General features: G+C 41.9%; 1 protein-coding gene across 1 annotated transcript; it reads right to left on the bottom strand.

The window, feature by feature from the left end:
* Window positions 1-420: 420 nt before the first annotated feature.
* On the bottom strand, window positions 421-18,285 carry LOC139576654 (ras-related protein Rab-3C-like). The gene is made up of 5 exons (XM_071402977.1): window positions 18,087-18,285; window positions 16,906-17,118; window positions 12,961-13,079; window positions 3,293-3,417; window positions 421-2,977 (listed from the first exon to the last, which is right to left on the bottom strand). The coding sequence occupies exons 2-5, from the start codon at window positions 17,116-17,118 to the stop codon at window positions 2,787-2,789; spliced, it is 648 nt and encodes a 215-aa protein (XP_071259078.1). The 5' UTR covers window positions 18,087-18,285; the 3' UTR covers window positions 421-2,786.
* Window positions 18,286-18,354: the final 69 nt, after the last annotated feature.

Below are 18,354 nucleotides of genomic sequence, written 5' to 3'. Positions count from 1 at the left end.
GTAAAACATGAACCTACCTGGTTTTTCCATTAGGAGGCATGCTTTCTCTAGAAATAGAGTGAGACCACAAAAATACACCAAGAAGCTGAACACCTTCAATCACAAGGTGGGAGCCAATGGATCTCCACACACAAAAACACAATACACACATGACATGAATACAATTTGTTTATTTCCTATCATCTTAAACACATAGTTTGTACATTGCTTGCACTTGAAGGTACAAACAACGTGGAATAGACGTTGAATTGACGTCTGTGCCCACTGGGCTGAATAGTGGAGGTCATGAATATGCATAATCCCCGATGAGGAAGTAGATGACAGGGGATTTTAATGTAGAGATGTTTGAGGTTTCAATCTGAGCAGGGTAATGGCTACTATTCATGTACAGGTAAATAATAATCTCACACAGACAACATCCTGTTGGAGTAGAGATATTTCCCTTTTTTATAACATAGACTTAATATCAGTACAGCATATGGCATACCCTAACTTCTCTGACTATCTTCCACAATACTGCATTTTGACGTATAGTACGAGTTCACCAACAGATAGCTAGCAGGAACAGTATATAGTGCATGAATACATCAGTAGAAAAGGTACACACATACAATAAGTAATAAACACACATACACTAATTCGCCGCACTGCAAATCCCAGATAAAGCGCGCACACACACACATATACACACACACACACACAACACACACACACACTTAGTGTGATGCTTGCAGTGCCGTACAACACAACACCAACAGTAGACCAGTCACTCAACTGCAGGTATACTGTACTAGAAGGACTATGTACAGGAATAAATTCCTAAAATATTGCACTTGTTGGCCCATTGCATCACACAGCCAAAGCTATGAAGATGCACTTAATTCTATATCTATAACATAGATAACATACACCCTTAGATATATAAATATAGATAATTCAATGTCTTCATGCAACTTTTCTCTTTTGAACCTTCCATTTTCTATGCAAAGACACGATGTAAAACAAACTACAGACGGTTTTTTCTTTTGGCACAATTACAGTTATCAAATATTTTATGTACTTATTCCCCTAATATGTGGTAGATTATCTTTACTGGGAGGTACAGGACTGTCACGACATCCTATATGTAAAGGACAATTTGCTTCAGCCAAGGATGGAGACAATAACAACATGGTTCAAGGATGTGGAAAAGGTGCGCTTTCTTAGGTATATGAAATATGGACACCATGAAACACCATTCTCCCTAAAAATACTGTTCCGGAGGATATTGATGTTTATCCAGTCAGACAGACTCTATCATGGCTTCAGTATCCACCTGTCATAACATATCATATCTTGGCTGTGGTCATTTCTTTTTCTTCTTTCTCTTCGGGGAGAGGACATGAGGGAAGGGTCGGGTTTGTAGTTTGGGTAAAGATAACTGTAATGGTCTGGGTAGAACAACATAACCTAGGTTATTGGTTATTTGACAGCACACTTGTCAAATGTCTTAATAAGGCTAGAAAAAGAGGATCTATTCAGTTTTAAAGAAATGTAGACACACTCATCAGATGGCATATCAGGACTACTAATACAAATGCACATGTACAGTATACAGTACTCACAGACACAATGTAGTATTCATGAAATATGAAGTCAATGTGGCAGGTGACCATAAAGGAGAAGAGACCATGTTGGAAATACTAAAGGCCACATTTGTTTTTTATCCAAGGTAGATGATTGAAATTTATCACACTGCCACACTCATTCACTCTTCCTAAAACACACATGCACACACACACACACACACCGCAAACAGAAATCAGCTACCATCTACCAGTTTGTCTACAATACACAAAATAGCTTTTGGCCCTCGGCAGAAGACAATATGTAACACAAACATAATAAATGCATAAATAGATGGCTAAATAAATGAAAGCACTGATTATAACTTTATCGCCTGCAAGTTTTAGGATGGACAATAAAAACAGTGACAAAGCTCTGGGTTCTCCTAATAGAATTAGAATTGATTACAAGTCTTTGAAGCCAGTTGGAAGGCTACTGTGCAGTGCATGGACCACACATTGAATTCTAACAGCCTTTACAAGCATCTTATTTAATGTTGTAAGGTAAGCTAAAGAGCATAATGGATGTGTGTAGTGTCATATCATTAGCCATCCTGTAAGGCCGACACAGACATACTCATCAGACATATTCAGACCCTCTGTGTTTCTAGGTAAAGGTGTAAAGATCTGTACCTCAACACAGCTATAGAGGGACAGACATTGATTGCCTGGTCACAGATCAGTGCTCTTGCCAACTCCATGTTTGACAATTCCATAAGGAGTTGTCAAGAGAACAGAAACAGACTGCCGCCCTGGCTGATGTACGATGATAAAAGCGGTCAGATGACACATCAGAATACTACAAGACAGGGGTGCACAACTCCAGTCCGCAGTCCTGCTGGGTTTCCTTCCATCCTGGCACTTAACTGATGGACTACTGTCACTGATTGGCCAGAGAGTGCACCTACAGTATCTATACAAGTCAATCTCTGATTAAAAGGCAAGGAGGAAAATCTGACTTTACTGCAGCCATCCAGGACCTTAGTTGTGCACCCCTACTTTAAGACTACTGTTGAGTCGCAAATGGCACCCTTTTTCCATTAAGTACACAACCTTTGACCAGAGCCCTATGGGCCCTCGTCAAAAGTAGTGCATTATGTAGGGAAAAGGGTGCCATTTAGGATGCAACCTATATCTAAGGGACTGGGTATCTACGAAAAACATAGGAAGCGGGAGGAGCCACTAACAGTTACAGGCGGACTGCTGGAGCGGCGGGGCGCTGTCTGTCAGTTTGGCGCTAGGCGTTCCCGTGGTAACGGCAGGATCAGTGTCCAGGCTCTCGGACATCCTGTCACAGATGATGTCAACGAGGCGTTCAAAGGTCTGCTTGACATTGATGTTGTCCTTGGCACTCGTTTCAAAGAACTCAAAACCTGCGGAGGGATAGCGAGGGAGAGGAGAGAAATAGTATATGAACATTGTAGATGATGTTTACAAGAAGTTAATTGTCTACATTCAGAAATCTCTTGACAATGACTAAGTGAAAATGAAAGCCTGTCAAATACTGTACGTTATGTTTACAATAAGTCAATGAACTTACAAAAGCCCATGTAGGCACCGGTGCCGTGAATCAGTATGAGCTAACGCATTATAATGCTTCGTATCTGACTGTTGACCATTCCATGTGTTCATTATTTTATCTCTGCCACTATAAAGTGTCCCTGATCAATCAAATGATAGCAGCTCACCGAGTTGTTCTGCCAGCTGTCTCCCGCTGTCTGCAGCCACCACCCTCTCCTCCTCCATGTCACACTTGTTCCCAGCCAGCACCACCTGGGCGTTGTCCCAAGAATAGGTCTTAATCTGGGTCGACCTGCACACACACGCACATGCACACGCACACATACATATACAAAGAAAACAGAGCACTGCATCTATCGACTAGAAGCTATAGGCGACAAGCTGATATAGTAAACAACATGTCTCCTCCATCAAACCCAGGTTTACTACAGAATGGCGCTGACAGACACCGTCCGCCTGCTTCTCGCTCCTAGCTAGAAGCAACTTAGCCGTTTTGTGAATTTTTTTGTGTTCTGTCCATACTGTCTAAACACACCATTAATATACAGTATATAGTGCATTCGGGTATTATTCAGACCCCTTCACTCTTTCCACATTTTGTTACAGTACAGCCTTATTCTAAAATGGATTAAATGGTTTTTTTCCTTCATCAATCTACACACAATGCCCCATAATGACAAAGCAAAAACAGTTTTTTATACATTTTTGCAAATTTGATATTTTTTTTTAACGGAAATATTACATTTACATAAGTATTCAGAGCCTTTACTCAGTACTTTGTTGAAGCACCTTTGGCAGTGATTACAGCCTCGAGTCTTCTTGGGTATGACGCTACAAGCTTGGCACACCTGTATTTGGGGAGTTTCTCCCATCCTCTCAAGCTCTGTCAGGTTGGATGGGGAGCGCCGCTGCACGGCTATTTTCCGGTCTCTCCAGCGATGTTAGATTGGGTTCAAGTCCAGGCTCTGGCTGGGCCACTTAAGGACATTCAGAGACTTGTCCCAAAGCCACTCCTGCGTTGTCTTGGCTGTTGTGCTTAGGGTTGTTGTCCTGTTGGAAGGTGAACCTTTGCCACAGTCTGAGGTCCTGAGTGCTCTGGAGCAGGTTTTCATCAAGGATCTCTCTGTACTTACTTAATCTTTCCCTCGATCCTGACTAGTCTCCCAGTCCCTGCCGCTGAAAAACCTCCCCACAGCATGATGCTGCCACCGCCATGCTTCACTGAAGGGATGGTGCCAGGTTTCCTCCAGACGTGATGCTTGGCATTCAGGCCAAGGAGTTCAATCTTGGTTTCATCAGACCAGATAATCTTGTTTCTCATGGTCTGAGAGTCTTTAGGTGCCTTTTAGAAAACTCCAAGCGGGCTGTCATGTGCCTTTTACTGACGAGTGGCTTCTGTCTAGCCACTCTACCATTAAGGCCTGATTGGTGGAGTGCTGCAGAGATGGTTGTCTGGAATGTTATCCCATCTCCACAGAGGAACTCTGGAGCTCTGTTAGAGTGACCATCGGGTTCTTGGTCACCTCCCTGACCAAGGCCCTTCTCCCCCGATTGCTCAGTTTCGCCTGGCGGGCAGCTCTATAAAGAGTCTTGGTGGTTCCAAACTTCTTCCATTTAAGAATGATGGAGGCCACTGTGTTCTTGGGGACCTTCAATGCTGCAGAATTTTGGGTACCCTTCCATAGATCTGTGCCTCAACACAATCCTGTCTCGGAGCTCTACGGACAATTCCTTCGACCTCATGGCTTGAATTTTGCTCTGACATGCATTGTCAACTGTAGGACCTTATATAGACAGGTGTGTGCCTTTCCAAATCATGTCCAATCAATTGAATTTACCACAGGTGGACTCCAATCAAGTTGTAGAAACATCTCAAGGGTGATCAATGGGGAAAGGAGGCACCTGAGCTCAATTTCAAGTCTCATAGCAAAGCATCTGAATACTTATGTAAATAAGGTATTTCAGTTTTTTTTTTATACATTGGCAGAAATTTCTAGAAACCTGTGGAAAAAGGGAAGGGGTCTGAATACTTTCCGAATGCACTGTATAGTTATATTCCAGACTCTGCCATTGCTCGTTCTAATGTTTCTTAATTTAGTTTCTTGTTTTTAACTTTTTGTATTACGTATGTATTGTTATTGTATTTCTAAGTATTACTGCACTGTTGGAGTGTACAGTGAGGTCAGACTGGTCATACCAGTTCAGCTGTAGGTCAATTCACATCTGACTGATGATATTATTCACAGTGACATCCTGGTCAAAAACAGCTGCTCTGAAATGGGGGTTTTGCACTGAATGTTTATAATCTATCTCTAATCTAGCCTATATTTAATGGTGAAATTATTACCGATATCTATGTTTATCTCTCACAATTATTTGTTTTGTGTTTCAATGGCCAATAACCAGGAGAGGAGAGAAGCAGCAGTGTCTAGTGCCCAGCGTGACTCTGTCACTGTCAGGAGACAACTGCGTCACACACAGGAAATTAGTGTGAGTTAGGACAGGAGCTCATTCACACACATCCTGGCAGGGAAGGAGACGTTTGCTTTGGAAAATATGCATCTTTACCCTCAACCTTCTAACCATGACGAATAATGGAAAATAATAATGGAATAAAAGCCTACCATAGGAAGTCTGTTCAGGCCCTTAATTCAGAATAATAAATATACATCCCATGACCCTTACGTGGATGATTTAAAAAATAATAATATTTATATATATATATATATATATATATATATATATATATATATATATATATATATATATATATATATATAGATATATATATATATATATAGATATATATATATATATATATACAGTGGGGAGAACAAGTATTTGATACACTGCCGATTTTGAAGGTTTTCCTACTTACAAAGCATGTAGAGGTCTGTAATTTTTATCATAGGTACACTTCAACCGTGAGAGACGGAATCTAAAACAAAAATCCAAAAAATCACATTGTATGATTTTTAAGTAATTAATTTGCATTTTATTGCATGACATAAGTATTTGATCACCTACCAACCAGTAAGAATTCCGGCTCTCACAGACCTGTTAGTTTTTCTTTAAGAAGCCTTCCTGTTCTCCACTCATTACCTGTATTAACTGCACCTGTTTGAACTTGTTACCTGTATAAAAGACACCTGTACACACACTCAATCAAACAGACTCCAATCTCTCCACAATGGCCAAGACCAGAGAGCTGTGTAAGGACATCAGGGATAAAATTGTAGACCTGCACAAGGCTGGGATGGGCTACAGGACAATAGGCAAGCAGCTTGGTGAGAAGGCAACAACTGTTGGCGCAATTATTAGAAAATGGAAGAAGTTGAAGATGACGGTCAACCACCCTCGGTCTGGGGCTCCATGCAAGATCTCACCTCGTGGGGCATCAATGATCATGAGAAAGGTGAGGGATCAGCCCATAACTACACGGCAGGACCTGGTCAATGACCTGAAGAGAGCTGGGACCACAGTCTCAAAGAAAACCATTAGTAACACACTACACCGTCATGAATTGAAATCCTGCAGCGCATGCAAGGTCCCCCTGCTCAAGCCAGCGCATTTCCAGGCCCGTCTGAAGTTTGCCAATGACCATCTGGATGATCCAGAGGAGGAATGGGAGAAGGTCATGTGGTCTGATGAGACAAAAATAGAGCTTTTTGGTCTAAACTCCACTCGCCGTGTTTGGAGGAAGAAGAAGGTTGAGTACAACCCCAAGAACACCCTCCCAACCGTGAAGCATGGAGGTGGAAACATCATTCTTTGGGGATGCTTTTCTGCAAAGGGGACAGGACGACTGCACCATATTGAGGGGAGGATGGATGGGGCCATGTATCGCGAGATCTTGGCTAAAAACCTCCTTCCCTCAGTAAGAGCATTGAAGATGGGTCGTGGCTGGATCTTCCAGCATGACAACGACCCGAAACACACAGCCAGGGCAACTAAGGAGTGGCTCCGTAAGAAGCATCTCAAGGTCCTGGAGTGGCCTAGCCAGTCTCCAGACCTGAACCCAATAGAAAATCTTTGGAGGGAGCTGAAAGTCCGTATTGCCCAGCGACAGCCCCGAAACCTGAAGGATCTGGAGAAGGTCTGTATGGAGGAGTGGGCCAAAATCCCTGCTGCAGTGTGTGCAAACCTGGTCAATAACTACAGGAAACGTATGATCTTTGTAATTGCAAACAAAGGTTTCTGTACCAAATATTAAGTTCTGCTTTTCTGATGTATCAAATACTTATGTCATGCAATAAAATGCAAATTAATTACTTAAAAATCATACAATGTGATTTTCTGGATTTTTGTTTTACATTCCGTCTCTCACAGTTGAAGTGTACCTATGATAAAAATTACAGACCTCTACATGCTTTGTAAGTTGGAAAACCTGCAAAATCGGCAGTGTATCAAATACTTGTTCTCCCCACTGTATGTATACAATGTCAAGAAAAAGTATGTGAACCCTTTGGAATTACCTGGATTTCTGCATAAATTGGTCATAAAATTTGATCTGATCTTCATCTTAGTCACAACAATAGACAAACACAGTCTGCTTAAACTAATAACACACAAACAATCATACGTTTTCATGTCTTTATTGAACACACCGTGTAAACATTCACAGTGCAGGGTGGAAAATGTATGGGAACCCTCGGATTTAATAACTGCTTGACCCTCCTTTGGCAGCAATAACCTCAACCAAACGTTTTCTGTAGATGCGGATCAGACCTGCACAACGGTCAGGAAGAATTTTGGACCATTCCTCTTTACAACACTGTTTCAGTTCAGCAATATTCTTGGGATGTCTGGTGTGAACCGCTCGAGGTCATGCCACAGCATCTCAATTCGGTTGAGGTCAGGACTCTCCAGAAGGCGTATTTTCTTCTGTTGAAGCCATTCTGTTGTTGATTTACTTCTGTGTTTTGGGTCGTTGTCCTGTTGCATCACCCAACTTCTGTTGAGCTTCAATTGGCAGACAGGTAGCCTTACATTCTCCTGCAAAATGTCTTGATAAACTTGGGAATTAGTTTTTCTGTCGATGATAGCAAGTTGTCCAGGTGCTGAGGCAGCAAAGCAGCCCCAAACCATGATGCTCTCTCCACCATACTTTACAGTTGGGATGAGGTTTTGATGTTGGTGTGCCCTGCCTTTTTTCTCCACACATAGTGTTGTGTGTTCCTTGCAAATAACTCAACTGTAGTTTCATCTGTCCACAGAATATTTTGCCAGTAGCGCTGTGGAAAATCCAGGTGCACTTTTGCAAACTTCAGACGTGCAGCAATGTTTTTTTTTGACAGCAGTGGCTTCTTCCGTGGTGTCCTCCCATGAACACCATTCTTGTTCAGTGTTTTACATATCGTAGACTCGTCAACAGAGATGTTAACATGTTCCAGAGATTTCTGCAAGTCTTTAGCTGACACTCTAGGATTCTTCTTAACCTTATTGAGCATTCTGCACTGTGCTCTTGCAGTCTTTGACTTACAGTCACTCCTAGGGAGAGCAGCAACAGTGCTGAACTTTCTCCATTTATAGACAATTTGTCTTACCTTGGACTGATGAATATCAAGGCTTTTAGAGATAATTTTGTAACCCTTTCCAGCTTTATGCAAGTCAACAATTCTTAATCTAACTTCTTCTGAGATCTCTTTTGTTCGAGGCATGGTTCACATCAGGCAATGCTTCTTGTGAATAGCAAACTCAAATTTTGTGAGTGTTTTTTATAGGACAAGGCAGCTCTAACCAACATCTCCAATCTTGTCTCATTGATTGGACTCCAGGTTAGCTGACTCCTGACTCCAATTAGCTTTTGGAGAAGTCATTAGCCTAGGGGTTCACATACTTTTCCCAACCTACACTGTGAATGTTTAAATTATGTATTCAATATAGACAAGAAAAATACAATAATTTGTGTGCTATTAGTTTAAGCACGCTGTGTTTGTCTATTGTTGTGACTTAGATGAAGATCAGATCAAATTTGATGACCAATTTATGCAGAAATCCAGGTAATTCCAAAGGGTTCACATACTTTTTCCTGTCACTGTATACATATATTTGTTGGTCTGATGTGGATGTGATTAATGAGGAGCAGACGCTGTACTTGAGGAATTTATGAAATTGCTTCTTCCAATTATTGATAAACATGCATCTGTTAAGAAACTGACTGTTAGAACTGTTAAGGTTCCATGAATTGATGAGGAATTGAAAAATGGTATGGTTGAAAGAGATGTGGCAAAAGGAGTGGCTAATAAGTCTGGCTGCACATCTGACTGTCTGACTTACTGCAAATTAAGAAATGATGTGACTAAACTCTACAAAAAGAAGAAGAAACTTTATTATGAAGCCAAGATCAATGATATAAAGAATAACGGAAAAAACTTTGGTGTACTTTAAATGAAATTATGGTTAGAAAGACAAATTCAACTCCATCTTTCATCGAATCAGATGGCTTATTCATCACAAAACCATTTGATGTTGGCAATTATTTTAATTTTTAATTTTAATTTTAATGATATGATATTATTAAATTATATTTAATAATTTGCAAAGTGGGCAAACTTCGATAGGAAATGCCAATAACGAATAGTGAGCAATTGTATTCATGCATAAAAAAAACAATAAATGAAAGAAAAGCATTGCAAGTTTGAATTCTATAAAGTTGGTATGGGAGAGGTGGAAAAATTATTGTTATAGATCAATTATCACAAACCTCCTGGCATTGACAACTTGGATGAAAAGCTACTGAGGATGGTAGCTGACTCTATAGCCACTCCTATCTGTCATATTTTTAATCTGAGCCTAGAGGAAAGTCTTTGTCCTCCGGCCTGGAGGGAAGCCAAAGTAATTCCGCTACCCAAGAGTGGTAAAGCAGCCTTTACTGGTTCTAACAGCAGACCTATAAGCTTGCTGCCAGTTCTTAGCAAACTGTTGGAAAAAATTGGGTTTGACCAAATACAATGCTATTTCTCTGTAAACAAATTAACAACAGACTTTCAGCATGCTTATAGAGAAGGGCACTCAACATGTATTGCACTGACACAAATTACTGATGATTCTTTGAAAGAAATTGATAATAAAAGACTGTGGGAGCGGTACTGTTGGATTCCAGTGCATCCTTTGATATTATTGACCATAATTATATGTTATGGCTTTTCAACCTCTGCCACATCGTGGATTCAGAGCTATCTAGCTAATAGAACTCAAAGGGTTTTCTTTAATGGAAGCTTCTCTAAAGTCAAACATGTAAAGTGTGGTATACCACAGGGCAGCTCTCTAGGCCCTCTTCTCTTTTCTATTTTTACCAATGACCTGCCACTGGGATTAAACAAAGCATGTGTGTCCATGTATGCTGATGATTCAACCATACACGCATTAGCAACCACAGCTAATGAAGTCACTGAAACCCTTAACAAAGAGTTGCAGTCTGTTTTGGAATGGGTGGCCAGTAATAAACTGGTCCTGAACATCTCTAAAACTAAGAGCATTGTATTTGGTACAAATTATTCCTTAAGTTCTAGACCTCAGCTGAATCTGGTAATAAATGATGTGGCTGTTGAACAAATTGAGGAGAATAAATTACTTGACATTACCTTAGATTGTAAACTGTCATGGTCAAAACATGTAGATTCAATGATTGTAAAGATGAGGAGATATCTGTCCGTAATAAAGAGATGCTCTGCTTTTTTGACACCACACTCCAAAAAGCAAGTCCTGCAGGCTCTAGTTTTGTCTAATCTCGATTATTGTCCAGTAGTGTGGTCCAGTGCTGCAAGGAAAGACCTAATTAAGTTGCAGCTGGCCCAGAACAGAGCGGCACGTTTTGCTCTTCATTGTAATCAGAGGACTGATATAAATACTATGCATGCCAGTCTCTCTTGGCTAAGAGTGGAGGGGAGACTGACAGCATCACTTCTTCTTTTTATAAGAAACATTAACAACATTAACATTGTTGTTTGCATAGTCAACTTACACACAGCTCCGACACACATTCTTACCCCACCAGACATGCCACCAGGGGTCTTTTCACACTCCCCAAATCCAGAACAAATTCAAGAAAGCGTACAGTACTTCCTATTGCATGGAACTTCCTTCCATGCAATATTGCTCAAATAAACAGCAAACCTGGTTTCCAAAAACAAATAAAGCAACACCTCACGGCACAACGCCTCTCCACTATTTGACCTAGATAGTGTGTGTATAGGCAATGATACGTAAGATACCTGTGGCTTTTAAAAAAAAATGTATGCAGTTCTGTCCTTGAGCTGTTCTTGTATATTGATGTTCTGTATTATGTCATGTTTCATGTTTTGTGTGGACCCAAGGAAGAGTAGCTGCTGATATTACAACAGCTAATGGGGATCCTAATAAAATACCAAATATATAGTCTCATAAGTAATTATAGCTAATGATATTTAAAACATCATACATGGTTTTACTACCACTTATTAATTATTATGAATGCTTATAGTCAGTGTTATAACACATTACAAATGATGTTATAAAGCATTATATGTATGTACTTCATAGAAAGTGTTAACTAATAAAGTATTTTTGTGCTCTGTCACTGCTATGGCTTTAGTGAACAAGCGCACTGATTTGAACAGCTCCAAGATAATAACAGTCATTAGCTGACTGGTATCAAGACTTCAGAATAGAGCAGTTCGTGATTCTACAGTAGTTGCTGTTAAATTTGATTGCATTGCAATGTCTCATACAGAGAGCCTGTTAAATAAATGAGTTTTCTTCCTTTCTTAGCAGTTAGTCATCCGACAGTACATCAGCGCGTTGCCGTAGTGATCGCGAGCGCCCCTTTCCTCTCTGTGCTCCTATAATCCTGTTGGGCTGTGAGGGTGCGATAAGGCTACAGCAGTGAGCTGTAATCATGCTACAGAGAGGGAGGGGTCACACCGTCTGGCCACAACACCTGGATCTACACAACCACAGGGAACAGAGATGTTTAACCCGTCTGCTTTCTACAAAGATGCCCTACTCAACATACCAACACTAGGGTTGATGTGACACGCCCATTCTGTACACAAAAGAGGAAATGGTAGTCAAAATCACATTCGCTCTACACAATTGAGAAAACATTTTTCTTTTCGTTTCACCGTGAGACATTTAATAATCGTTTTGTCAAGTGCATCCATCAAAACATTCTCTTTCTTAAACTATTCTGGTAGAGTTTATCCCAGAAACCTGGTAATTGGGACTGATGAAATAGACTTCTTGTTCTTATTTCTAGGAATAAATCATGTTGAATCCAGGATACAGGAAAGATACAGTAAGTACAAGGTTCCAGTAGTGTAGGTATTCAGTATTCGGATGGAAATAGATTTTGTGGCTCACAAAGACAGTGATTCGTGACTTTGCCTGACCTACCCAGGGATCCCCCCCCCCCCCCCCCCCCACACACACACAGATGGGCCAGTGGCTCTCTGACAACAAGCGCTCTAATCAATACGCTTAGATAAGGAGATACTGACGGAGATGAAGGTCAGCTATTTGGGTCTGTTTCTTCACAGGGAGAAATCTTCTACTCATCCTGTCTCAATACAAGCCAACAACACACTGTTGTCCATAAAGATATGTAGTCTTTCTGAGAATCTTGTGTTAAGATATACAGTATGTAAACAATACTTAACACAAAACATGTCATCTGAAGTTGCTTCCTTCCCTCCTGTATTTCATGGTACATGATATACTGACAAAATTGCAGTCCTTCCAACGTGCTGTTATTGCTGACACATACTGGTTTTCAATTATATAATAAACTGGGCTATTTAACACAAATGTTCCTCCTAGAGAGGGTGAAAATGTGTTGTACCCCAGTAGAACTCACCAGTCCTGCACACAATGGAAGGACTCCTCGTTGGTGATGTCATACATAAGGATGAAGCCCATGGCTCCCCGGTAGTATGCAGTGGTGATTGTCCGGTACCGCTCCTGTCCCGCCGTGTCCTGGAGAGAGATACCGAACATTGTTGTTGCTGGTCAGGCACGCACACACACACACACACAGTCACTCACAGTAAGTCACACAGAAAGTCTCCCATCCATGTGTGTATTTATTCTGGACTGGTTTGGCTAGCTGTGATGATCATGTATCCTGCATCGCTGATTGGTTTGGCTAGCTGTGATGATCATGTATCCTGCATCTGTCACAGCCGATGCTGGAAGAAGACCAAGGTGCAGCGTGGTGAGCGTTCATTTTCCTTTTAATTTAAAATGTCGCCAACAAAACAACAAATGAAAGAAACAACCGTGAAGCTTACAGGGCATTAGTGCCACAAACAAAGTTAACTACCCACACTGAAAGGAGGGAAAAGGGCTACCTAAGTATGATTCCCAATCAGAGACAACGATAGACAGCTGTCCCTGATTGAGAACCATACCCGACCAAAACATAGAAATAAAGAAACATAGAAAACAAAACATAGAATGCCCACCCCAAATCAGTGACAGCACCCCGTGACAGCATCGCTGGCTGGTTTGGCTAGCTGTGATGATCATGTATCCTGCATCGCTGGCTGGTTTGGCTAGCTGTGATGATCATGTATCCTGCATCGCCGGCTGGTTTGGCTAGCTGTGATGATCATGTATCCTGCATCGCCGGCTGGTTTGGCTAGCTGTGATGATCATGTATCCTGCATCGCTGGCTGGTTTGGCTAGCTGTGATGATCATGTATCCTGCATCGCTGGCTGGTTTGGCTAGCTGTGATGATCATGTGTCCTGCATCGCTGGCTGGTTTGGCTAGCTGTGATGATCATGTATCCTGCATCGCTGGCTAGTTTGGCTAGCTGTGATGATCATGTATCCTGCATCGCTGGCTGGTTTGGCTAGCTGTGATGATCATGTGTCCTGCATCGCTGGCTGGTTTGGCTAGCTGTGATGATCATGTATCCTGCATCGCTGGCTAGTTTGGCTAGCTGTGATGATCATGTATCCTGCATCGCTGGCTGGTTTGGCTAGCTGTGATGATCATGTATCCTGCATCGCTGGCTGGTTTGGCTAGCTGTGATGATCATGTGTCCTGCATCGCTGGCTGGTTTGGCTAGCTGTGATGATCATGTATCCTGCATCGCTGGCTAGTTTGGCTAGCTGTGATGATCATGTATCCTGCATCGCTGGCTGGTTTGGCTAGCTGTGATGATCATGTATCCTGCATCGCTGGCTGGTTTGGCTAGCTGTGATGATCATGTATCCTGCATCGCTGGCTGGTTTGGCTAGCTGTGATGATCATGTATCCTGCATCGCTGGCTAGTTTGGCTAGCTGTGATGATCATGTATCCTGCATTGCTGGCTGGTTTGGCTAGCTGTGATGATCATGTATCCTGCATCGCTGGATGGTTTGGCTAGCTGTGATCATCATGTATCCTGCATCGCTGGCTGGTTTGGCTAGCTGTGATGATCATGTATCCTGCATCGCCGGCTGGTTTGGCTAGCTGTGATGATCATGTATCCTGCATCGCTGGCTGGTTTGGCTAGCTGTGATGATCATGTATCCTGCATCGCCGGCTGGTTTGGCTAGCTGTGATGATCATGTATCCTGCATCGCCGGCTGGTTTGGCTAGCTGTAATGATCATGTATCCTGCATCGCTGGCTGGTTTGGCTAGCTGTGATGATCATGTATCCTGCATCGCTGGCTGGTTTGGCTAGCTGTGATGATCATGTATCCTGCATCGCTGGCTGGTTTGGCTAGCTGTGATGATCATGTATCCTGCATCGCTGGCTGGTTTGGCTAGCTGTGATGATCATGTATCCTGCATCGCTGGCTGGTTTGGCTAGCTGTGATGATCATGTATCCTGCATCGCCGGCTGGTTTGGCTAGCTGTGATGATCATGTATCCTGCATCGCTGGCTGGTTTGGCTAGCTGTGATGATCATGATGGTCATTATCTATTCACAAATTCTAGAGGTTCAAGTCTCCCCAGTAAATGAATAATGCACTATGATCAATAAATCATATAATCCAAATCACTCTCCATGCCTGCAGGGCCCATCCCAAACAGAGCAATTGATACAAGCACAACAGGGTGTCTGGTGATGTCTCCACACCCCATGGGAAGCAGACCATTGATCCCATATACCATAGCTAATCATTGAAATGGAGAGACATTTCTGACGCCATGCTGATTAGTCACTGTGGTGGCTGAGACCTACTGGCCATATTATACTGATTATGTCATGTCTATGGGTTTACAATAAACCTCTTGTATAGGGGCACGCAGCAGTGTGCTATTTCCACTGCGAGGCCAAACAGTGCTGGGTTACATTAGCTACAGAGAGAGGCCTGCTCTGCTCTCTCTGTGAATATGGCTATAATTGTGTCTGTGTGGTAGCCAACGGACATCTCTGACCTTCAAAAGCACACACAGCTCAGAGGCTGTCTACCTCAATCTCCCTCATACAGCAGCTGGGCTGAGCAATGGAAACCCACAATATACACAGTAATGCATGGACGTACGTGCACCTGCATGCAGATGTTCAGGTGTGTGTGTCTATATATTTGTGCGAACAATGAACTGTAGAATGTTTTTGTACAATACAATTCAGTAGGCTATAGCATTACCTAATTCTACATATAGTTTTTTAAGGACATTTCTTTATCCTTTTTTTTATTATTATGAAAATGGTTCTCTTTTTTGCAGACTGTGACATTACTTTACATTAAACATTCATCTTCTAGACAATGCGTTGACTGTTGACTTTCCTCTTGGCTGAATACTGAAGACATACTGTATGCATCCACACATTTCACTACCCTATCGATTCAGGGCCAAGTGCTTGACAATGACTCATTTAATCTTGGGGCTATTTGAGTGGGCAGCTTTGCTTGTTCTTAGCTAAAAGACACAGCAAGACAGAAAAATCCTGCTGAGTCCAATGAACAGGAGCTCCATTTGAAACGAATTGACTGAGTTTATTTAATCATCGCCATGGCACCACAGAGCAGTTTACACTGTGAATAAGCCCAACAAATGGACAGAATCTTTAGTACAGTCCGTGAAGAGTGACAATAGGCCATCTTATTTGAATCTTACTGGTAAATTCGGGTGTACTGTGGCTCGTCAGGAATAGTACAGTACTCAAACAGCCCAATTAGACAACCTAGAGCTATTCAATTGAATGCTCTCTCTGGCAATCCTGCCTCTGTTAGAACCCGCTTGTTTTTGCTTAACTGACAAAAACCCATTACCCTTATTACTCACTAATTAAACTGTTTACATTCAACCCTCAGCTGATAAACTGCTACAGTCCTGTCTGGGACCAATGAATTTGTGGAACAGACAGTAAATATGACAGCGAACAGCATTGCCTCTCTAGGAAAGAGAGAGAGCGGGTGTTTGGAGGAAGCAAGCACACCTCAAATGTTTCATGTCAAATGTCACATTTAATGTTATTGTGACTGGATCCTAGTCTGCATGTTGGCTGTTAGAAGTCTATAACAACGTAGAAAGGCAGTATCGTTACAAGCTTTAAGGGATTGGGGTTTAAAGTGATTTATAAGCCCCAATCCCTTAAAGCTTGTAACGATACTGCCTTCTACATTGTTATAGACTTCTAACAGCCAATGTGCAGACTAACCTGTGACAGGTTGTGACTAGATGCACACTTGTAGTTAAACTTAACAAACATACATTTGGGGGGAAATATAAGGCAAATTCTGCAATTGAATGAATAGCTCATATTTGTGCACACTGTAGTTGAATAGCTTCTCTTACAGTACACCAGACATTATCTATCACAATAGTGAGTACCCCTGACTCTAGCGACAGACCTACCCAGATCTGCAGTTTGATCCTCTTGTCGTTCTTGTAGACGGTCTTGACTTTGAAGTCGATGCCCACGGTGCTGACGAAGGCTGAGGTGAAGGCGTCGTCAGCGTAGCGGAACAGGAAGGAGGTTTTACCCACGCTGCTGTTGCCAATGATCAGCAGCTTGAACATGTAGTCAAAGTTCTGGTCCCCGCCCTCCTTCCCCTGAGTGACAGCCATCTGGAAAGACCAGGAGTCACAGTGTCAAAGGTCATGACAAACATGAAATCAACTCATTGGAATTAGAAACGCCACTCGAAGGTTTAGATATGTTGCATGGAAGACGGATGTCACAGACGTGTAAAAGAAGAATATATTATTAAAATGATCACATGCAAACACACCAGCCTCTCAGATTGGTGTTAAAAGCATACAGACGGTGTCTGATGGCAGATGGCTGTGTTGGATAAACAAAAAGAGCGCTACACACCCTGGGGTCGGTGACACCTGTGTTCTACATCTTCACATATGTGTGCCTGCCAATGAACATCAGTCAGATCCTTCACAAGCAAGCCATACCATACCCAGCAGGGTGTGGAAGGTGTCTGATCAATTATGCTTGGATTTATCAATGGTTATGCCAATCAATTCAACAATCCAACAATTATTGACAAAAAACAAATGTGGAATGTTTCACCTTTCTTGCGAAATTCGTCTGCATTTGTCAGCGTTCTATATCAATAGAACTAGGCTACAGCAGACATCTTTGTTCCTAGTAGCCTAAATGTTTTCACTGTGCATCAGCAATTTGCCATGTCAAGCATGTGCCTGTTCTGTTAGACGGAGAAGGATTCTTTCGGGTTTACATCAAGCAAGCCTAACTGCACTATTAACTGTCTATGTACAATGTTTCGTAAACAAAATGTCCTGTTACCGATAACAATCATCTAGAAATACATGGACACGGCATTTGAGGTGTTTTATGTGCTAATTCCATTTAGAAATGTTATGAGGACGACGAAAATACACTATTCCATTTTGCTACACAAATGTAGGCTAGTTCTCGTAAATTGGATAAAACCTTGCAGAATTTTGGAACATCGGGAAATACAGCTTAGGTCAATCAAGTTCTTTGCGGAATTCTATAACAGTCGAGCAAAAAATTGACATGATGCAGAATAAAATAAAATAAATCATAGCAAACCAACCTGCGTCGAAGGAATCGTGTCAGTCAGTGGCTTTTCTGTTTTTATATAAATATGTTTTACTGTAGAAGACGGTTCAGTTTGATGCTCGACAATTTCAGCACCTGGGAGCTGTCCCTGTGTTCCGAAGCTGAACTTTCCGGCCCAAGCGCGAGCCAGTATTCGTTCGTTGTAGAGCGTAGTAAGCGCATTCGACGTCAAAGTTCACAATATGGAGCTTGTAGTCTTTAGAATTCCAAAAGGGTGACTGCATTATTCAGCATGCAACACA

The sequence above is a fragment of the Salvelinus alpinus genome, chromosome 5 (assembly GCF_045679555.1).
Source record: "Salvelinus alpinus chromosome 5, SLU_Salpinus.1, whole genome shotgun sequence".
In the NCBI taxonomy this organism is placed as follows: domain Eukaryota; kingdom Metazoa; phylum Chordata; class Actinopteri; order Salmoniformes; family Salmonidae; genus Salvelinus; species Salvelinus alpinus.
Note: the sequence above shows the minus strand (reverse complement) of the source record. Positions and strands in the feature narration are given on the sequence as shown.

Excerpts from the sequence above, each read along its gene's own strand:
- LOC139576654 (XM_071402977.1), bottom strand. The coding sequence starts at position 17,118 with ATGGCTGTCACTCAGGGGAAGGAGGGCGGGGACCAGAACTTTGACTAC. Across the intron at positions 13,080-16,905 it reads GGATCAAACTGCAGATCTGG|GACACGGCGGGACAGGAGCG; the intron begins GTAGGTCTGTCG and ends ATCTCTCTCCAG. Across the intron at positions 3,418-12,960 it reads TTCCATTGTGTGCAGGACTG|GTCGACCCAGATTAAGACCT; the intron begins GTGAGTTCTACT and ends GTGTGTGTGCAG.